The following is a 24,466-nucleotide window of genomic DNA, read 5'->3' on the forward strand; positions in this document are numbered from 1 at the left end:
GATGTTTGGTCTCGGGTCTTTTCTTAAACATTTTTGTTGAATGCATCCTGCGAGAAAAATGAACAATCATCACCTGTGTATGAAGTTGAGACTTAGCGACTGTGTTTAAGCTCTGACCAAACAATTGAGTGAAGGTGACATGCCACCAAAACCCTTTCAAATCAAGTTAGATAAATCTGAAAACGAAAAGTGAAGCAAACTAGTGACAAGATGGCGGGAAACTTTGAATTGCTAAATTTGATAGGCAGCGGAACCTTTGGCCAAGCATGGCTTGCAAGAAACAAAAAAGATAATTCAAAATGTGTGATTAAAGTAGTAAAAATTCTTAAAATGTCTGAAGGTGAACTTGATCAAGCTTTGACGGAGGTGTCAGTTCTAGCTAGATGTAAAAATACCAACATTATAAAGTATCTTGATGCCTTTGTTGATGATGGGTCTCTTAAAATAGTAATGGAATATGCAGATGGAGGTATAATTGACTAGATATTAATGTTAAGTTTCATTGAAACAAATGGAATAAAAAGGGTGTGTTTACACCGCAAAAATCACAAAAATCGCTGAGTACAAACCTGTATGAAATGATATGCCTGCTTTAGACATGTAAGGGAGCTACCATTTGATTTTTATGGGGGGGGGGGGGGGGGGGGGGGGCTAGGATGAAAAATTTGGACCTGCCTTTTTTTTTATTAGTTTATCCTGACTTTTTAGCTCACCTGCCCCGAAGGGTCAAGTGAGCTTTTCTCATCACTTGGCTTCCGTCATCGGTATCGTCGTCGTCCGTCGTCGTTAGCTTTTTACAAAAATCTTCTCCTCTGAAACCACTGAGCCAAATTTAACCAAACTTGGCCACAATCATCATTAGCGTATCTAGTTTAAAAAATGTGTCCGATGACCCCGCCAACCAACCAAGATGGCCGCCATGGCTAAAAATAGAACATAGGGGTAAAATGTAGATTTTGGCTTTTATCTCTGAAACCAAAGCATTTAGAGTAAATCTGACAAAGGGTAAAACTGATCATCAGGTCAAGATCTATCTGCCCTGAAATTTTCAGACAAATCTGACAACCTGTTGTTGGGTTGCTGCCCCTGAATTGGTAATTTTCAGGAAATTTTGCAGTTTTTGGTTATTATCTTGAATATTATTATAGATAGAGATAAACTGTAAACAGCAATAATGTTCAGCAAAGTAAGATCTACAAATAAGTTGTCATGACCAAAATTGTCAGTCGACCCCTTTAGGAGTTATTGCCCTTAATAGTCAATTTTTAACAATTTTTCGTAAATTTTTGTAATCTTTTACAAAAATCTTCTTCTCTGAAACTACTGATACAAATTTAACCATACTTGGCCATAATCATTATTAGGGTATTTAGTTTAAAAGATTTGTCCAATGACCCGGCCTTCCAACCATCATGGCCAACTTAGTTAAAAATAGAACATAGGGGTAAAATGCAGTTTTTGGTTTATATCTCTGAAACTAAAGCATTTAGAGCAAATCTGACAGTGGCAAAAATGTTCATCAGATTTAGATTTATCTGCCCTGAAATTTTCAGACAAATCCGACGACCCGTTGTTGGGTTGCTGCCCCTGAGTTAGTAATTTTACAAAAATTTTGCAGTTTTTTGTTATCTTAGATATCATCATAATATCTAATATCTAATACTATTAATTATGATTTTAACCTTATTTTACATGATTTCCAAAGCATCAGTAAATACAGGTGAGCGACACAGGCTCTTGAGAGCCTCTAGTTTTACATAAATTGTCATCCTGCCTTTTTTTTTGCCAAGTTGCTCATCCTGCCTTTTTTTTTAACTCAAAACTCCTGTCCTGCCTTTTTTTTTTTTCAAATTTCATCCTAGCCCCCCCACCCCCCTTAAAAATCAAATGGTAGCTCCCTAACTGGCACCTAAACCAGGTGTAAAAAAATTGGATTGGGAACATTCAATATAAGGAAACCAGGTGTTTACATGTATATCGTTAAAATATGTAAATGAAACCAACTGGTTTTTAAAAACAAAATGTAAAATGAATATACTTGCATAACCAGAATGTAATGGGCGTAAATAAAACCATGCAGGGGTAAATTAAATCCAGTCCTTCCAAATCTGAGGTGAAATTGGCGATGTACAATGTATGGTATTGGGCCTGTTTGCTCCCAGAACATGTGCGCACCCCACATGTTTCCCCCTGGGTTCATTCACACCCTATTTTTATTCAAATACATTTTGAATTATTAATGTACATGTAGATGTTTTTAAGATGTATAAAATTTTTATGTTTTCATGAATAAAAATTCATGAATTTTCTAAATGAAATATTGTTTTTGTGATAAGATGATTATAATTCTTAAATATTAAATTTTATATGATAATTTGGTATTATCATGATTATTGTTATGTGTTTGAAAATCATGATTGTTTTTATAAATATAGCTTTGGTGTAAAAGTAGATTACCCTAAATATTTAATTGCTCTTTTTAGTTGCTGTCTTGGCAATGTCATTCGTGACAAGTTTAATAGTCGTTTGATATCTTCCGCCTTTCTTTTACAAATCTTAGATGAGTGAACTTGGCCTTTGATCATTATGACCATGATGACAACATCTATTATTCATTTTGTAAAAATAATTCACAAAACCTAATGGAAACCTGTTTAGGTTTTTAGAATGTCACTTATATTCATAAGATTTTTGTGTGAAAAGAGTCCCAGAGCTATTTCTATTTTTTGGGGGATACACAAGTCATTTGAAATTTGATGTCTAAAAACCTTTGAACTCCTCTTTTGGTTGTTTTCTCAGTGACGAAAACCCCATTACTCATTAATACCGGTTTCTTATCTTTTGATTGGTCTCTCTTTCTATAATGTTTTGTCCATTATATTAACATTTATATCATTCTCCTTTTTATATAGCATATATATATATGTAAGATACACTTACTTAAACATGATTAAAAAAATTATTCAAAACAAAACTTTTAAAAAGGGTGCGAATGTTTAGGATAGTTCATGAACCTAAATCTGTCCATGAATTATCATTATCTAATAGTTCATGAACATATTCTTTTCCGTTTGCTGTTCATGAAAAAAATATTATTCATTTACAGTTCATGATTTTTTTTATAAATATTTCATGAATTTCCTTCATGTACATGTATACAAAATTATTGTGTTCATGAACTGTTCTTTAGTGAATACAGATTATGTTCATGAACATAGTTTGTCCACTTGTACATGTTGTAGTTCATAAACTGTTCATGAATATTTTATATATACATGTACAGACTGTATATATATATATATTCATGAGCAAATTTAGTTCATGAATGTAAGTAAGACACACGTACAATACATCAGATACATATATATTAAATTAAGAAAACATCAAGTTTTTAATTCTGGTTATATTTTATATATATGTCAAATAGAAGAAATTAATATATTGTTGTACATATACCAGGTATGTGTACAACAATGTATTAATTGATTGATTCAATTTGATTGGTGTTTAACGCCACTTTAAACACTATTGTGCTATTTTCTGGCGGTCAGTTTTTATTGGTGGAGGAAGCCGGAGTGCCCGGAGAGAACCACCGACCTTCGCTAGGAAAACTGACAATCCTAGTCAATTAAGATTGGAGTCGAGTGCACCTACAGTACTCCGTGCGGGATTCAAACTCACAACCTCAGTGTTGACTGGCTAGTGATACAGTAGTTCGACTACTTAGACCACTGGGACACCGAGGCCCCACAATGTATTAATTTCTTCTATTTGACATATATATAAATAGGATTTAATCATTTAAAACTAACAATAAAAGATGTCTGAATTTCTTCCTATTAAACAATTATTACCATTTGGGCAGTTTGTGATAAGTTTGCACAGCCAAGACATACATTAGTTTATTGTGTATTTGGTTGCAATGATTTATACATCATGTACATAGTAAATGGTATTTTCTTATTGTATGAAAGAAATGTTTGTCTCTGAACAGGTTTATTAACATTTCATTGTCATGATTGTACATTTAGTTTATGGTCTTTTATTGTCATCTTCATCATGTTCATGGGGATATATGATATGTATGATTTTTAAAGTTGGAAAAGTAAAAATAATCATGAACATATTTTTTTTATTTGTAGGGGATCTGCACAAAAGAATTGTTAACCAGAAAGGGATACATTTTGGTAAGGAGGTAAGCCAAACCATGTATATGAACTGTCACATATTTCTTTTTGATTTTTGGTCTTTCAGCATAGGAAACTGAGAGAGAGATAAACTGTTCAGTTGGACAGCTTTTGATTTCTATGTAAATGTTTCGGTATAATTCATTTTTATGCCCCACCTACGATAGTAGAGGGGCATTATGTTTTCGGTCTGTTTGTCCGTCCGTCTGTCCCGCTTCAGGTTAAAGTTTTTGGTCAAGGTAGTTTTTTATGAAGTTGAAGTCCAATCAACTTGAAACTTAGTACACATGTTCCCTATGATGTGATCTTTCTAATTTTAATGCCAAATTAGAGTTTTGACCCCAATTTCACAGTCCACTGAACATAGAAAATGATAGTGCGAGTGGGGCATCCATGTACTATGGACACATTCTTGTTATGCTTAAATCATATATGTACATATCTTTCCACACACACACATCTCTATATGTATATGAGTTAAAACATATTGATATACATTTGAATTGAAGTATTTAACAATAATTTTTGAATGGGTGCAAAATGAAATGATTCATTTGTCAGTCCTAATGTATCAAAGTCCAGGTATTTCAGAGTTATTGTTGTTTCAAATGAGATTAATTTATTTGTCTAGTTGATTTCATGTCCTATTATCATGATTATAAGTAAATATTTAAGATGCTGCAATTTGGCTTTAAAAATTTTGAACTTTTTATGTATTTTTTTAACTTTGGAAAACACTTGTTACTGTTAGTGCCAATATTCACCCCATTAGTGTAATATACATATGTAGTAACTTTAATGTTACTTCTTAAACTTATCATGCTTATGATGTCTATTTAAGATTTAGACATCCGTGTGTCCACTATAGATGTTGAGTAAACTGTCAAATATCATTTCAACATGCTTTTTCCAATTGACTGTAGTTAAAGTGAGAGAAGTATGGGTTGGTACAATGTGCAATTACATGTAACACTACCAATTGTAACAGTAGACAATATGAGTGTGACAAAATATCAACATAATTATACCCCAGGGAACAAAGTTCCTTTAGCGCATAATGTTTTTGACCAGTCTGTTAGTCCTGTTCTGTTCATCACAACTCCTCAGAAACTATACAACAGAATTTCATGAAACTTTATAGATAATAATCAGACATACTATGCAACAGTTTGTCATCACAAATCTTCTGAATCCACACTACAGAATTTCATGAAATTTTTTAGATAATAAGGACATACTTTGTAGATGTGCATATGGACAAGAAATAATAATTCAATTTTTTTTCTAGGAGTTATGCCCGTTTAAACTTAGAATTTCAACCTAAATATACTACTGCAACAGTTTGTCATTGCAACTCCACTGAAACTACACAACAGAAATTCGTGAAATTTTGTAGATAATAAGGACATACTATGCAGCAGTCTGTCATCACAACTCCTCTGAATCCACACAACAGAATTTCATGAAACTTTATAGAAAGTTGGGCCATACTATGTAGATTGCATATCAACAGGAAATTATGATTCAGTTTTTTTCTAAGAGTTATGCCCCTTTGAACCTAGAATTTCATCTTAAATATACTACTGTAACAGTTTGTCATCGCAACTCCTCTGAAACCACACAACAGAATTTCATGAAACTTTGTAGATAATTACAACATAATAGGTAGATGTGCATATCCACAAGAAATTTTAATCAGTTAACTTTTGTAGGAGTTATGAGTCTTTGAACTTAGGAATCTAGTGAGATTTTGTTTGCCCAGTCAGTGACAATGTGGGGGCATGGGATATGTGAGTGTGCTCACAAAGGTTCTTTAATTTTTCAATGTATCTTTTTCATATAGATAAAATTATGATCCTCAGTCTGAGGCTGTGAGCTATACTGTAAATATTTTGGTAAAGTGTTAGTCAAATATTCATTTATTTTTTTTACCATTTTTTTTCTTTTTCAGGCAATCCTGGATTGGTTTGTACAAATCTGCTTTGCATTAAAGTATATACATTCACAGAATATTCTACATAGAGGTATTTATTAGTATTAATAAGGATTACAATAAGTCTGAGACTTCTTGTAAATAAGATATTATTAATACTAGTAGTGCATAGGTCATCAGAAACATTAACTGATTGGTTGTCAGCTGGGGTCTACTATCCAATGACTATTTTAAAAAAATAGAGGTCGTTCTGTGTTTTTCTCAAAGATCATGTACATGGAATATGAATAAATTACCTGTCAGTGTGACTGAACTATTCAATTTTGAATTACTAAAAACCTGCAACAAATGCTGACAGAAAAGATTATTATGATTATGTCAATGCGGAAGGCCCAACAAAGATTGTACATAAACTGTTAAACAAAAGAGGATGATGCGTTATTTCTGTTAAAATACTCAAGACACACAAAATAGTTCCCAAAATATTTAATTTGCACATTGTTTACAGCTATAGCACTTGATGGCAAAGACCCATCTGCACATAACTTGTATTTTAAACAAATGTTCAGTCACCAATCATGTTTGACTTAGTTTTGACACTGGAGAGAACCAAAAAGGACATTGCACTAATCTTCTGTTGATTCTAATTCAGTGATTATCGATCTGAAAAATCCGACCGATTTCCATCTGACAATAAAATGATTTGCACTATTTTATTGGTTCAGAACCAGTGACATTCTGTTAACTTGAAGAATGTTTAATCAAGAATAATATTGATATGAATAAAAAGAGATGTTGGGTATATTTTGATTAGACAGCATTGAATCGGTTAACCTCAGTCTAGCTTATTTTATTTACCTATCATGAAATAAAATCTTTAATTTATAAAGCTGTTACTATCAATTTTATTGCAGACTTGAAAACACAGAATATATTTCTTACATCACAAAATGTGGTAAAGATTGGTGATTTTGGAATAGCCAGAGTTTTAAGGGACAGTGCAGATTGTGCTATGACAGCTATTGGAACACCTTTTTACCTGAGCCCTGAAATATGCCAGAAAAAACCGTATCCTTGACTATCACAATAAGTCTGAAGCATATGATAAAGAATTAAAGAAATACTCTCACAATCATAACTATGTTGAATAAAGAAATAGTACATAATTGGTAACAGGATACCAGTAGAAAATTATAGGACTTTTCCATTTAAGGAATGACTGTAATATTTTTTATGTCTATGAAGAAATAATATCAAAAATGTGGTGCACACTGAATAACCCGCGTAGCAGGTTATTTAAAAGTGTGCACCACATTTTTTAGGTTATTTCGAATAGACAGAAAATATATTACAGACATTCCTTATAATTTAATTCTAAATTCCATTTTACTCCAGGAGTAAATCATGAAAAAATGTTGATGACCGTGACAAAATTATGTCTATGAACCTATAGACAAAAATATTCAGCCAATCGGAAGAAGTGTTACATCCAAAATTAAATTATTAAAACATGTATGAAACACAAGCATGACAAGGTTGGCAAAATTGGATACCCTTCATTATAAACGTTTCTCTTATTTTCATTTTCAAAATATGGAGATGTGGTATGATTGCCAATGAGACAACTATCCACCAAAGTTCAAATAAAGTGGATGTATTTCATGGTTTTTTTTCACATTTCTCAATCGGTGTGAGAAAAATATTTCTTATCTCTTAGAGACTTGTTCTCGGCAACTGATTGGTTGAAATTTAATAATGTCGTCAAATTTTCTTAGTTTCTTTTGAATTTCCTATTGTACTGTCATGAAAAAGGTGACCATGCCTGATGACGTCACATATAAAGAACACAACTTTCTGCAAATCTTTGTAAAGGAAGGATAAACTTTGTTTAGATATCGTCTAAAAATCATTAGAGAAAGAGATTCCACCACTTTAACTCGTGTATTACAATATTTCTCCACTCTCAACAGTTAAATTTTAATTATTTAAATATTAAAATTTAACTGTCAAGTGGAGAAATATATTAACACAATTGATGCAGTGGTGAGATCTATATTTCTCATACAGTTTGAGAGGCCTTGGTGTCTGAGTGGTCCAAGTAGTTCATCTACAGTTATCACTAGCCTGTCAGCACTTTACCCGGTAAGTTATGAGCTCGAACCCTGCTTGTGGCAAGTTGTTTGACTTCTATATGTATCTTAATGGATGAGGATTGTTAGTTTCCTGTTAAAGGTCTGTCATTTTCTGTTGGTACAGCAGCATCCTCCACCAATAGAAATGGCCACAGCATTACAGCCAAGATGGCTGAAAGTGGCATTAAACACTATCAATCAATCAATCATACACACTGACTCTGAACAGTAGTTTTAGGCATTCATAAAAAAGTCTGATTTCAAAGTGCAATGTCAGGATGCCATGTAGCTGGGCACAGATGCACAATTCATTTCAGGTAGGCGGTAATGGTAGCCTTTTCCTCAATTCCTCGGCTCATATCGTAAACTTGGATATGTATGATGGCTCGTTTCGAAGCTGAGACATTTTCACATATGTGGTTAAATTTCCTTTCGTGATGCCGCTCCTCCAGCTAAAAAATCCCTTTTTTTCACACAATAAGTTCTTTGAAAATTTAGTTCTTTGCATTCATTTAATAACTACATAGTTTTTACACATTTTTTCTATGATCCTCTTCTTTCTGAATCAGCACACATGGTTAAGCTCAGTCACGTGTTAAAAATAGAAACATGTCCAATATCACTACACAGAGATTTTTTGTTTACGCACAACTTTTGTGTTCCTCAATTTGAGGTGCTTTAGGGATATTGACCCAGCTCTTGACATTATTTTAACATCTAAATATATAAATCAGTAGATAAACAAAAAATTGAGAAGCCAATTCTTCATATTACCAAATCTCATCTCACAGATGTTAGTCATGTTAGTGCAATACAAGTAGAAATAAAATACAGTGAAAACAATTAACAGTTAACTCAGATCCATATTCTAGTAATATTGATTTAATGCTAATGACAGTTTAAATACATTGTAAGTGTTGCATTTTGAGAATATGCTGCACTTTGTTTTCAAATCAAATATTCGGCTTTGAGCGTTCCTGATGAAGGTAAATCCAGAAAAGCGCTTCGGACGCATAAAATTATCTAAATTGTTGTTTTCATTTTTATCATAAAATATGTAATTTATTTTTCCTATAAGTAATAACCCAAATATAATTGGTGGTCTGACTGTTTGAATTTTCCTTTACAATATCAGATATAACCACAAAAGTGATATGTGGGCCCTTGGATGTGTTCTTTATGAAATGTGTACTCTTCATGTACCTTTCAATGCAAAGGACTTTGATTCTTTGGTGATGAAGATAATGACAGGCCAGTTTGAACCACTGCCAAGGTACAGTTCACTTTATAAAGGAGATTCAGTAAAGGAAGTATGATAGTAAACATTATTTTTGGTCATTTACATTGTGCTATTTTCATAAAAATGTAATTGTTTTCTTGCTAAATATTCTTAAAAATACTCATAGTTTTGTTTAAAGGATTTATATATAGCAAAAGCAGTATTGTGTGACTAGAAAGATCAATAAATGATAAAATTTTAAAATAACTTGATAGCTCTTAATATAAAAATTGCACCATGATTGCCAATGAGACAACTCTCCGCAATAGACCAAATGACAAAGAAATTAACAACTATAGGTCACCGTACAGCCTTCAACAATAAGCAAAACCCATACCGCATAGTCAGCTATAAAAGGCCTCGAAATGACAAATGTAAAACGATTCAAACGAGATAACTAACAGCCTAATTAAAGTACAAAATAATGAACGAAAAACAAATATGATACACAGCAACAAACGACAACCACTGAATTACAGGCTCCTGACTTGGGACAGGCACATACAGAATGTGACGGGGTTAATCTAGTTTGAAGGTGCCAACCCTCCCCTAACCTGGGACAGTGGTCTAAAAGTATAACATAAGAACAAACTATATAGAAATCAGTTGAAAAAGGCTTAACTCATCAGATGGATACAAATAGAAATACATCTAAAAAAAAACACAGAGTGGACATGGCAGGGTACTTATACATCCCCACAACAAAAAGACTTAAACATTTTTTATAAAAACTAAATAAATCTGAACTTGCCTTGAAAAAAATGATAACTTTCTTGATTTAAAAGAAACCAAAAAAAAATATGCAGTTCAGTTTGCAAGATTGCAGGATACATACATATTACCTTAGAATCTCCCTTGCTGATGAGTCAGTTTGCTGTGAAGCAAGAGTAAATACTTCCTATTATAACCTTTATTACATATTAAGAAAATATCTCCCTAATTCACCCACAATCAGTGAAACACAAGCATTCACTAAAAAATCTGTCACTTTACAGCATTAATAGAAGCTTAAGTCACATTTTCAGTACATATATTTATTACCTTCTTTCATACATTTAAAAACATCAAACCTTTTAACAATAATATGCCTTTATTAGCATATTAACTGTTGAAAGAGGTTCAAGGCTTAGTTAAATAAGATTTTTTTTTTAAATCAAGGGTTGGTTGAGTATGATTCATTTAACCAAGGGATAATACAAGCAACATGAGTAAATACAAAAGGTATTTAAGAGTTTGAATAAAATCCTCAGTTAACCAAAGTTTGAAACATAACCATGCGGTGAGCAACCTTCAGTAAAAGGGATAATAAATACTGTGGATTCATTTATTTTCGAGGATTGAGGAAAAATTGTTTTTTTGTGGATATTTGATTTCGTTGTTTTGCAAAAGTCCTCATACAAGCCTATTGAAAATTTGTTCTTCTTTGAATTTAAATTTCTTGTTTATCTATGTCCTATACTCACGAAAACCACAGAATTGGTTTCCGATGAATAATAATGAATCCATATTAAGTCTCACTGAGAGCAAACAGATCAATGAAAATAACAATATCTGAGTATGGCATGACATCATTGTGACAATTATAGATTATCGATGGTTTTTCAAACAAGACCTCCTCGGGTGTTTCTCAGCTACAATCTCATTGAAGGGCGACAGGGATGAGATGTGGCTGAGAAATATCCTCAAAATTAAAAGACCATTCATAATCTGTTTATCTTGTTGGTGATGTTTACATTGACAGGGGCACATGCACCCCTAGTTTTTAGAGATAATTTTCTATCTTAAGCAAGTAGCTTGATATGAAAAATTATCACAAAAAAAGATCAAAGGAAAAATACACAAAATAGCGATAATAACTTTTACATTCTTTTTCAGTCACTTTGGAACAACTATAAGATACTTGTGTACCAGATTACTTGACAAAGACCCAGATAAAAGGCTTTCTGCAAATGAAGCTTTGAATTTTTCACCTTTGAAGACATTTGTACAAAGATATGAACCAATAAAAAGAAAAATACCAACACTGGCTGTGAGACGGTTTTCCAGTAACTCTGAAAATAAATCAATCAGGAAAAGATCAGGTTCGGATAATAAAATTCCTATGAAAAAGGAAGAGAAGAGTGTGAAGAAATCAATGAACTTTATATCAAAAGACAATCAGGACCAAGCTGTCAGAAAGCAGAGTGACCCTTTACGTAGCATACAGATCCAGGAGAAGTTTGCCAGACGACCTAGTATAAGAGCAGAATGTCCTAGCCCCAAAAAGAAAGGCATTGACTGGATGTCTGATAAAGAAAACGTAAATATTACTTGAAGTTATGTTAGAACAGGGTATTTGATAAATGTCATGTCTATAGATTCAATCATTGATAGTTATTGTCTGATTAAAATGGTATCTCACCAGAGCAGTAGTTGCAAATTAGGACTTAGATGTTGTTTCAAGCATTAGTAGTGTCAACAATTTTCGAAATTTGTTATATCTTTGTCATATCTCTGTGGTTTATTGGTTAAAAAATATTAAAGAAATTAGGAGTTGAAATTGGTATATCTTTGAACTGGAAAACTGAAACAATTTGTTTGTTGGTAACAAGTAGTATATATATATGAACTGGGAAGAAAATGTTTATGAATAAAAGGAGATCTGGGGGTGTACATCAATGAGACAGCAAACCAATGACAAAAACAACTAAAAGACATCAAGAGTTCAAAAACAGTCAGACACAGACATGTAAGGAAGTGCATGTTTTGGATAGAAATTATCTTTCAGTGTACTTGAAGAAGGTTATTCCAGAAATGTATTCTGCACATAAAAACCAGTATTGTATGCTTTTGTGTTTTTTCTAGGAAATATTTAGGTTTAGTATCTAAAGAAGCAATGATAAAATATCAGTAAGCTTTAAAGTACAGTTAAATTCATAATTTTGGTCACTGGCTTTCATTTCAGAACAGAGTATCTTAGGATCAGTTAAATATATTTTGAAAAATGGATATAAATGACTATCAAACCAAGCAGCTGGCTAAATAAAATGTCATGCAATTTAGTTGATTAAAGCAAATATAAGGATATTTTCTGTTGTAGATAGATCCTAGGAGGCTTATTGGTAATAAGACCTATCAAGTGAAGTATCCTAAATTCCGTAGATTTTCATTGGCTACTCCAAGGATTAAAAGAATTGTCTCTCAGCAAAGATCTTCTGTGTCAACAGATGAACAAGACAAATGCAAACAGTTTAAGGTACTAAAAACAGAAAATATACAGACTTTACAAAAATAGCATGAAACGTACCATCAACACATAAATTGTTATATATTTATTTAATTTGAAACCCTAAGTTTCCCTAAAATGTTTCAAAAATAAACATAAATTATTAACTTAATTCACTTATGTTATAGACATATGCACACACAGGATTTGCTTGATCTCAGAAATTTTTATTTTATTGAAATTCAATTTATGCCATCACATTTCCCGGGAGTTCTAATGAGTGTATTCAAAAAGGCAACCTTTCAAGGTTATGTTAGAAAGAATACAATGTTTTGCAGTTCTTCAGAAAATAAGTTTGTCAATATACTATCTTAAAATGATTAATGAAATAAACATTTTGTAATCTTCAACTGCATCTCACGGGAATGATGGGATAGTATTATATTCTCATTTCTGCACAGTTGAGAAATATTAAATTCCACTCAAAAAAGTGACATGACACGGGTTATGTTCTTCTCATATATGTTATGATGGTATGATACTAAACCCCTAACGGGAAGGATTGTGCCTGATATTCATATGATGAAGACATAATCTTTCAATCAGTTTAATTGAAGTCTGGAGCTGGCATGTCAGTTAACTGCTAGTAGTCTGTTGTTATTTATGTATTATTGTCATTTTGTTTATTTTCTTTGGTTACATCTTCTGACATCAGACTCGGACTTCTCTTGAACTGAATTTTAATGTGCGTATTGTTATGCGTTTACTTTTCTACATTGGCTAGAGGTATAGGGGGAGGGTTGAGATCTCATAAACATGTTTAACCCCGCCGCATTTTTGCGCCTGTCCCAAGTCAGGAGCCTCTAGCCTTTGTTAGTCTTGTATTATTTTTAATTTTAGTTTCTTGTGTACAATTTGGAGTTTAGTATGGCATTCATTATCACTGAACTAGTATATATATATTTGTTTAGGGGCCAGCTGAAGGACGCCTCCGGGTGCGGGAATTTCTCGCTACATTGAAGACCTGTTGGTGACCTTCTGCTGTTGTCTGTTCTATGGTCGGGTTGTTGTCTCTTTGACACATTCCCCATTTCCATTCTCAATTTTACACTTAAACAGAAATACTCTTCCATTAGGAAATAGTTTTAGGTTTTCTTTATTATCTGTAGTAGAAATTTTAAAATGCATTACCAAAGATCTTTGAACAAAATAATCATGATAGCATTCTCTCCAGGCACTCCAGCTTGTTCAACCAATAAAAACTGGCCGCCACTAAATAGCCAACAGTGATGAAAGTGGCATTAAACACCAATCAATCAATCTATGTCACCACTGCCAATTTTAAAATGGGACAGAATTAAAGGCATATTAATCAAACCATATAAAATGGGTGAATGACTTACACATAACGGGTGCCACATGTGGAGCAGGATCTGCTTACCCTTCTCGTGCACATGAAATCAACCCCTGTTTTTGGTGTTGCTAAGTCTGGAGTTTTCTATGTTGTGTATTATACACTGCTGTTTGTCTTTTGGCAGTTTTTTAGTTTTTTGCCATGGCTTTGTCAGTTTGTTTTCGGCTCATGAGTTTGAATATCTCTTTGATATCTTCTGCCTCTGTTTTACAGACAGTATAAAACACCATTCTTATTTCCTAGCAAGAACTTTTAACATAGAATCTTCTTTAAAGGAAAAATAAATTTCAATTGAATATACTTGCATATAGTATAATTTATGAAATTTTACACTTTGAGATCTGAGGATATTAAAACAGCTGTCAAGATAAGAAATTATTATAGTAATTTATTATATAATGTGCTTTTGGAAGTAATTGGTATTGATAAATCATATTAAAACTAATTTCCACCTATTTTTTTTAATATTCAAAGGGAAATTTGTTGTTTTGTTTCAGGAAGAATGTGTAAGATCAGTTTTATACAGAAATATAGAAAGAGAAAGTAGACAGTCATCACATCCTTCTGATAGCAACAAAGAACAAGAAAATACCACTGTTGATGAAAGCATTGATGATGAAGTATTCAGTGATGCTAGCTTGGTGTTGGCCTCACTGGAGGAAAGTCAGCAAACTGTTGTCAATTTAACTAAAATAACATCTGTAGAAAATGGTAAAGTGGCATCTGTTGAAAGTGTGTGCAGAGGTCCAATGGAAAATAGTCGAAGGATGTCTAATGGAAAGAATAGAAGAGCTTCAATTGAAAGTAATTTAAAAAGAATGTCTCTGGAGAAAGGTAGAAGAGAGTCCGTAGACAATGGTAGAAGGCATTCAGTGGAGAATAGCAGAAGAGCTTCAATTGAGAGTAATTTAAAGTTTTCCAAGGAAAACAGAAGAGTGTCTCTGGAGAAAGGTAGAAGAGAGTCTGTAGAAAATAGTAGGAGGTCTTCAGTGGAAAGTAGCAGAAGAGCTTCAATTGAAAATGGTCCAAAGACATTTAGAGGAAATGACAGGAATGACAGAAGAAAATCTGTTGAGAATAATCAAAGATCTGGTTTTGATAATCGTCCTAAAACCGCTGCTAAACTTCAAAGAAAGCCTACAGTGGATAAAAATTATCGAAGAGTTTCTGGGTCAGAAGGATGTTTGGTTGTACCCAACCCTCCCTCAGAAGATCCAAAGACTATACGAAGGTCATGCTCTTATGATGCCATCAGGAATGAAAAGGAAAGCTTAAATGTAGGGGACAGTTCATCATCCATCAATAAAAGGAAAAAATCAGAATCCGAGACATATATAGTGAAAAAACCACCTTCTGGATCCCTTGATAATTCAATTTCTGGTAAGGATAAAAATTTAAATCTTATGGTAGTGCCAAGCACCAACAGAAAGGTTTGATTGAAATTAAGCAAATTTGAAAAAAAGAAATGAACATGTGATGTATGCACTACATTATGAGGTGTACATTGCCAAATTTATCATATTTTAAATTAATACGAATTAATGAGCAAGACATTTTCTTTGACAGTGCACATGCACCAGTGTTCTCCCCAGGATTTTTGAATAGCACCAGGGTATAAATGCGTGTGGACAGCTTTTTAGTGAAATATTTCATACAATCAGTTGTGTTGCGTCGCGTCGCTTAGCTCTATTTCTAGTTACTGTTGTTTTTATGTCTCTTGTTTTGTTTTAATACTGTGGTACTGTGTTATGTAGACATTGAGTCAAAAAATTATTGGTAAAAAAAGAAGTAAATCAAAAAACAGTTTGTATACTTTAATATTTTTTAAAAATAAATAAATTATGATTCATAAAAATATTCATCTGAATTTAAAGTAATTAAATCTTTTATGAAATCCAAAATTAATAAAAATAAAATATCATTCAAAAGAGAACAAAAATGTTCAATTTAAAAAACTTTCTAGTTTCTAGAAAGAAAGTTGTTGTATGTGAAAGTATTCCTGTCATAAGAAGATATAAAATTTACAAGAACAATATAAGAATTGCAAATATTCTTTTATTATTTGAACCAGTTTCTATCTAAGATTTTAATAAAAAGAAATTTTTCATAAATTTTAGACCATAGATTTCATGTAAATATTAACCTTTCTTGTCTTTGGTGATAATCAAACATAGATACAGACTTAATACTGCACTGAAATCTAAATCTTTATTTGTCATGAACCATTTAAAAAGAATTTCTAAATCTATAAATTTATCTTTAGTCTATAGATCTATATGTCTTTGGTGATAATCAAACATAGATACAGACTTAATACTGCACTGAAATATAAATCTTTATTTGTCATGAACCATTTAAAAAGAATTTCTAAATCTATAAATTTATCTTTAGTCTATAGATCTATAAGTAACCATATTTAATGTCAACAACTATTAAAGTCTCCCTATTTTCCCGCCCAAATGACAGGAAGTAGATATAAATAGATTTAACATGTGCTTATGGATAAAATTTGCAAGATTCTTCTGTTATTCATTAATTATGGATATAGATATCCGGTTTGAAGGTACAGTCACACATTTTATTTATAAAATAGAATAGATTGCAATTAATTGTAAATAAACTTGAATATTCTACGTGAACTAACTGGGTCATGTGATATGTACAGACAGATACTACAGTTTGAAACCCGACTATTATGCAATAACTATGTCATAATTAAAAATAATATTGGCCATGGTTTAATCAGAGACATATAATACTATAATATAAGAATTGAGAAATGTATAATTGTCAATTATACGTAATGAGCCACCTTTATGATGTACAAAAAATGTACCTATCGGGTCAAGACACTGTTTGTGTACAAAGTATTTGCCAACTTGTCGCAGGTCAGTGTTTCTGTGGTGAGTGAAGCCATAAAATAGTTATCTGTGATCATAAAGTTATGAACTCTTAATTAAAACACAAAAGAATCATGTTACAAGTGTTAATAACATCAATTAAATCCAATCAAAAAGGTTAACCTCATAAGGTAAATCGATCACATGGTGTAAACAATCTGTGTTGAACTGGTTTGAACTGGTCAAATTTCACACTGCATGCACATTACAATAATGTAAATTCGAATGTTGAATAATTTCAGCCATAGAACACAATTTTTTTTTTGGAAAGGGGGGGGGGGGGGGGGGGGATATCTCATTTTTTATGCCCCCAAAGTCGCGGAGGGAGCATTTAAGTTTACCCTTGTCTGTCTGTACATCCGTCCTTACATCCCAAATTGGTTTCCGTTCTCTAACTTTAGTTTCCCTTGACCAAATGTTATGAAACTTATTCACAAAGCTCATTACCACAAAACACAGATTAAGTTTGAATTTTGGTGGCATCACTTTTACCGTTCTTGAGTTATGCTCCTTTATAAATGGAAAACATTTTTCGTTTCTGTTCTCTAACTTTAGTGTGCCTCAACCAAATGTTATGAAACTTATACACAATGCCTATTACCATTTAACACAGACCAAGTTTGAATTAGGTTGGGCGTATTTTTTACAGTTCTCTAGTTAGGTCCCTTTTTAACGTTTATATATGCAAGCAGGGGCATCATTTGTGTCCCATGGACACATTCTCCATTTATTTTATTTTCTGATTTATATATTATTATTATATATATATATATATAAATATGTATTTTTTTCTCTGTATGTAATAATTAGTTGCTAACATTATGCTGTCTTTTCAGCTACCAATGCAAAAGAAACTTCGTCCGCTGATAAAGAGATGTCCAAGTATATCAACAAAGCATTATACATGTCCCTGCAGGACTATTTACAATCACCCAATACAGCAAAAAACAAAGTGTTCAAGAGACTTGGTGATATTTTTGGAGAAGCAAAATTAGATGAAATTTTGGAAGTTTGTCGAGAATGTCTATACAACAATGATAATTATGATACCTTTCATTCTATGTTGTCCGAGACAGATGTCATATGTCTACCTCTTGTTTTTCAGTATTTACAACTGGAAGGATCTCAGTAATGTCTGGTATTGAATGTTTCATTATTAGGGCTTTTTGGCTATTTTGGAAGGGAATGACTTCCAAACCCATTCACCAGGTAATTAATATATACAATGTATATAAGATTGAATAATTACAGGGTATTCATTATTATTTTTTTTTTAATTGCCAAAATTTTGAAATTGGAGAAAGAATAGGGCAATACAAATTATTCCTGGTATCGCTAAATTGAGCTATCATGTGAAAGTGTACATCATGTACATGTTATATTGCTTACAAAATTCTGCCAGTAAAGTTTACAAAATAACGTAACTCATATATTGTTTGTTTTAGACCCATCTGCCTGGAAGGGATTACAGTCCTATCTATAAATCTGCTGGTTATATGTCATCGCATCCTACATAAATAATCATGTTTTTAAAAATTGAACAGATTACAGAATGTCTTAACATATTATCATTATTTACCAAAATTTGAAAATTAACTCTGATTGCAGTGATTGAAAGTTTTTTCATTATTTTAAAATTCTAAAATTTAGATACTGCATTTATGAGTTCATAATTTTTATCAATAATTTAGAATAAAATTCATACAAAATTTCTTTATCTCTGGAATCCTGTCTCCCATGTTGGCCAAAAATGGTAGCCATTCTTGTCATGAACAGTTATAGGTATTGATGAAAAGCAAAAAATATTTGACATTCATAATGTGCAATTTTCACAACTGCTTGTTGCCATGGTAACTCATGGAATTTAAAAGTTTTCTCAATTTCCTGAAAATTACTTAACATAAACGTGTTTTAACAGTTTAGGGTCCTGCATATTGATTTCTATATTTGCCCTATATTTTGGGTCAAATAAGGGCCTTTATATTCCAAATTAATGTTGAAATTTTCATATGGTATTTTTGTGCAATACAAACTTGTTTAATTTTTTTTCTTTGCATATATATTTTTTGATATTAATGACATATTCAGAGTAAATAAATGTATATACTTACAATATTTTGCCCCTATTGGCAAAAGATTTTCCTGTGATCTGAAATATACATTTGCTATCAAAGATACTTATTTATTGTTTATCTTTATTGTAGTTACATTTATACAGTTTGTAGAATTAAATTTGGAAATTATTAAAAAAAAAGGGTTGATTATTTAAATGATTTGTTTGTATGTTATAATAACAACAGACATGGAACATATTAACTTACATTGGCTTGTTTTTCATGTCCAGATTTGGTTACAGGTTGGGCCTTATATTGGAGAGTTAAATATTTGCTGTATTCATTATTGGTGTTGCATGGCCTTGTACACTGAATTTGTGTGGGGTAAATTTCAACTGCAAATCTCTTCCTGGTATACAGTATACATATAAAATATTATCAGGAGCTGTATTCACAAATACCAGTGGAAGCAGTGACTCTTGCAAGCTTTTTCCACCATTTGGTCTATGTCATCCTCATTTAAGATTCTCATCTGAAACCACTGGTCAATTTTAACTTTAGAATTGTTCTGATATTGGATGCTTTATTGTTATTTTCTAAAGGGAAAGTGGCAAATATTTCATGCGTTTTCTAGACGAATACAATAACAATACATCTAATAGGTAGCAGGAAGTTTGAACTACACCTGGAATGGATAAGGGCAAAAGATTTGCCTTGCTTCGGGCCACCTACAGACCTGTCTGAGAGTTTATGAAAGAGTTCTTGAATGTGAGAAACTGGCATTTTTCTACACAATTGCAAGGCATAAACAAAATACATGGAAATAGTTACAAAATAAGTACAGAATGACTTAGATGCACATTTAAGTATAAAAAGTTCATAGATGCTACTCTCTGAAAAGTTATGTGACCAACTAGGCAGATATATTTTATTTCAAGATAACCATTATATTGACAAAAAAAACACTGGATGTTAAGCAAATAACAATCCCCATATTGACAGAGATGGCAGATACCAGCAAGTAATATAGGCCTTAAATAGTATCCCTCTGTTCAATATACTCCCATTGCATAAAGTAGTTTACAATCAAAGTGCTTGTAAGCACTGAAGGGTAAATATTTCTTTTGATTTCAGTGGGAAATAAAATTAAACATTGCATTGTATAAAGCATTGCTTGTAGCTTCTTTTTTTTTTTTTGGGGGGGGGGGGGGTCAAAATCAATTTGCTAATGTTTAGTTGGAAGCAAAACTAAAAGGTTTCTTTGATGTCGAGTCTGCGACTTCTATTGCAGAAAGTGGACATAGGGATAGTAATCCAGAGGCCTCAGCGGCGTTAACTAACTACTTTAAACCTTTTATATTTCAAAAGGTAGAAGACCTGAATGCTTCATACTTTGTATATAGATGCCTTATGTTATGAAGTTTCCGTCTGTCATATGTCCATTGTCCTTGACCTCATTTTCATGGTTCAGTGACTACTTGAAAAAAAAGTTAAGATTGTTTGTAATGTTAATTTCTCTCTTATTATTAGTAATAGGATAACTATATTTAGTATGTGCGTACCTTGCAAGTTCCTCATGCCTGTCAGTTTTCACCTGACCTCAACCTCATTTCATGGATCAGTGAACAAGGTTAAGTTTTCGTGGTGAAGTCCATATCTCAGATACTATAAGCAATAGGTCTACCATATTTGGTGTATAGAATGATTGTAATGTGTACATGTCCAACTGGCAGGTGTCATCTGACCTTGACCTCATTTTCATGGTTAAGTGGTTAAAGTTAAGTTTTTGTGTTTTGGTTGTTTTTCCTAATAGTTTATACAATAGGTAACTGTATTTGGTGAACCTCATTTCATGGATCAGTGAACAAGGTTAAGTTTTCGTGGTCAAGTCCATATCTCAGATACTATAAGCAATAGGTCTACCATATTTGGTGTATAGAATGATTGTAATGTGTACATGTCCAACTGGCAGGTGTCATCTGACCTTGACCTCATTTTTTGATGGTTAAGTGGTTAAAGTTAATTTTTTGTGTTTTGGTTGTTTTTCCTAATAGTTTATGCAATAGGTAACTGTATTTGGTGAATGGAAATATTTTACGATGTACATATCAGTCTTGCAGATTTTATTTGACCTTGACCTCATTTTCACGGTTCATTGCTCAATGATAAGTTTTTGTGTTTTGGTCTGTTTTTCTTAAACTATAAGCAAATGGTCAACTATATTTGGTGTTTGGAATGATTGTAAGGTGTATATGTCTGTCTGGCAGGTATCATCTGACCTTGACCTCATTTTCATGGTTGATTGGTCAATGTTAAGTTTTCCAGGTTTAGTTTGTTTCTTAGATACTATAAGTAATAGGTCAACTATATTTAATGCATAGATTGATTGTAAGGTGTATATGTCTGTCTAACAGGGTTCATCTTACCTTGACCTCATTTTCATGTTTCATTGGTCAATGTGAAGTTTTCCTGGTTAAGTTTGTTTCTTAGAAACTAATATTAAGCAATAGGTCAACTATTTTGGTGTATGGAATGATTGTAAGGTGTACATGTATTTCCAGTTTGGTTTATTTGACCTTGACCTCATTTTCTTGGATCATGTTAATTGTATGCGATACTTATAGTAAAGCTTTATATTTAGGACTATCAACATAAAATCAATGGTCAGTAAAGCAGGCAAGACATTTCAGCGTGTGCACTCTTATTTTTATGTATAGTTTGTTTTAGACATTGCACAAGGTTGTGTCTTCCAATTCTGTTTATGGTGTTGCTGTATGCAATTTTATGAAATACAACAACCAATACTATATATGTAGATGCATGTAGATATTAATGTACTTAGAGCTTACTTTCAGTACCTGTGAACATTCTTTAGTACTTGTAGGATGTTACTTATTTTTACATTTTGTGTCTTATTTAGTTATCTTTTATACCATTATTTAATTGTATGTTCTTTATGTACGTTTTGTTAGAAAGGGAGGGTTGCCATCTTTAGCACACTGTGTGACATAGGTTTTCCAGACCTTTTTTGAAATATTTTAGGGTAGATAAATGATTTTTTGTAATTGACACTTTTACCATAATGCCTTGCCTGATTACTTACCAAGATTGAATCTATGTTAAAAGCCTGTAAGATGAATGTTTTATTACAAGTTTCACATAAACTTAAAAATATCAATGATCCATGTGAATGAGGTCATGCAGGGCCAGACAGACGTGTACACCTTATAATTGTACTATATGCCAATTATAGTCAGCATATTGCTTATAGTATTTGAGAAACAGACATACAAATTGACCATTGATCCATAAAAATGAAGTCAAGGTCTTATACCTGCCAGTCTGACTTTTTTATAGCCCACTATACAGTATTGGTAAGTTTTTCTCATTGTTGAAGGCTGTACGGTGACCTATAATTGCTTATACATGTATCCACTTATTTGAACTCTGGTGGATATTTGTCTCATTTGCAATCATACCACATCTCCTTATTTTTATATATGTACACCTTATAATAATTTTATACACCTAATAAATTTGATATATTGCTTATAGTATAAAACTCAACCTTGATCACTGATCCATGAAATGAAGTCGAGGTCAGGTGAACCCTGTATGAAGGACATGTAGACCTTGCAAGGATCCAATATACAAAATGGAAATCTTATTACTATCAAGTGAGTATTCAACATGACAAAAAACTTAACATTTTTTCAAGCAGTTGCTGAACCATGAAAAATGTACATATGACCTTTCAACACAAGGCATCTGCATACAAGGTATGTAGCATCCAAGTCTTCTACTTTCTGAAATATGAAGCCTTAAACAAATAGTTTACACCGTTGCTGCCAGATAGTAATAATTTTGTCCAACATTTTGCGACTAAATTTTTATGCCCCACCTAGTATAGTCATAATGCCAAATTAGTGTTTTGACCCCAATTTCACGGTCCACTGAACATAGAAAATGAGTGCCAGTGGGGCATCCGTGTACTATGGACACATTCTTGTTTACACAATTCATTTTTATTCAAAAGCCAAGACCTGTCAAAAAAACCTTAAAATCAATATTTCAGGGGCAAAACTCCAATGCGATGTTTTTTTCAAGGTAGATAGTGCTTGTCGTGCTGATAATCTTTATCCTAGCTAAATGTAGTTATAAGTTTCAAGATATTAGCCAACAGCTGCAGTTTGACTACTGTGTTCTATTTTAACCATGTTGGGTCTGTCAACCTAGAAGAAATTAAACTTCATAGTTGGCATTTTATATGGATGAAGTAGACAAAGTTTAGTTTGAACAAGCATTCTTAGAGTATTGCATGCCAATACATAGTCCCCTACCGGGTAAAAATTCATTATACTGGAACAAAATGCTAACTAATGTTCTATAACTTGTCATGGTGTAAACAAAAAGAAAATATCAAGTCAATATCTTCAAGCATGACTAATAAACTGCTTCGCTGAGCACAGCTGGATACCCCCACAGAGGTCCAACCCTGAACAGTTGGGGCAAAAATGGACACAATATTCAAGCTTGATACAGGTCTGAATTTGGATTGTAATTAAATATTTGACATATTATAGGTTTCTGAATAAATGTAGTCAAAGAACTTGAAATTGGTTATATGAATTGAATTTATATTCAATTAAAAGATTTCTTGCTGTTGTGCAATACACTGTTCTGTTGCGCAATACTTAGTAAATCTGTTGTCAGACTATAAACAAATAAAGTTCAATTTCTTCTCAATGTCATATTTGAAACTTATGAAAATCAATAGGGAGATTACATCAATAGCTATAAATAATTCACCAAAGTTTCATGAGAACTGCTGACAGCATTTTTGAGTTATTGTCCAAAAACTGGAAAATCCCCCCTTTTTTAATGAATAAAACCCCATAACTCAGAAATGTAAAATCTAAAATTTATGAAATTCTAAAGGGAACTTACATCAACAGATATAAACAATTCACCAAAGTTTCATGAGAACTGCTGAAAGAATTTTTTAGTTATTGTCCAAAAACTGGTAAATCACCCTTTTTTTATGAATAAAACCCTGTAACTCGGAAACGTAAAATCTAAAATTTATAAAAGTCAAAAGGGAGCTCATGTCAATAGATATAAACAATTCACCAAAATTTCTTGCAAGTTGGTGAAAGCATTCTGGAGTAATTGTCGGAAAACTGGAAAATCCCCCCTTTTTTAATGAATAAAACCCCAAAACTCGGAAACGGTAAATCTGAAATTTATAAAAATCGAAAGGGAGCTCACGTCAATAGATATAAACAATTCACCAAAGTTTCATGCATATTGGTTAAAGCTTTTTTGAGTTAATGTCCGACATGTTGACGACGGACGGACAGAC

At 32.4% G+C, this 24,466-nt stretch overlaps 1 protein-coding gene across 1 annotated transcript; it reads left to right on the forward strand.

The window, feature by feature from the left end:
• The first annotated feature begins 16 nt into the window (after window positions 1-16).
• LOC127738534 (uncharacterized) lies at window positions 17-19,323 on the forward strand. The gene is made up of 9 exons (XM_052249816.1): window positions 17-469; window positions 4,143-4,195; window positions 6,139-6,211; window positions 7,035-7,188; window positions 9,388-9,525; window positions 11,407-11,830; window positions 12,611-12,766; window positions 14,648-15,530; window positions 17,887-19,323. Exons 1-9 carry the CDS (start codon window positions 211-213, stop codon window positions 18,180-18,182), a joined length of 2,436 nt encoding a protein of 811 aa, XP_052105776.1. The 5' UTR covers window positions 17-210; the 3' UTR covers window positions 18,183-19,323.
• Window positions 19,324-24,466: the final 5,143 nt, after the last annotated feature.

The sequence above is a fragment of the Mytilus californianus genome, unplaced genomic scaffold (assembly GCF_021869535.1).
Source record: "Mytilus californianus isolate M0D057914Y unplaced genomic scaffold, xbMytCali1.0.p SCAF_4, whole genome shotgun sequence".
NCBI classification, from domain to species: Eukaryota; Metazoa; Mollusca; class Bivalvia; order Mytilida; family Mytilidae; genus Mytilus; species Mytilus californianus.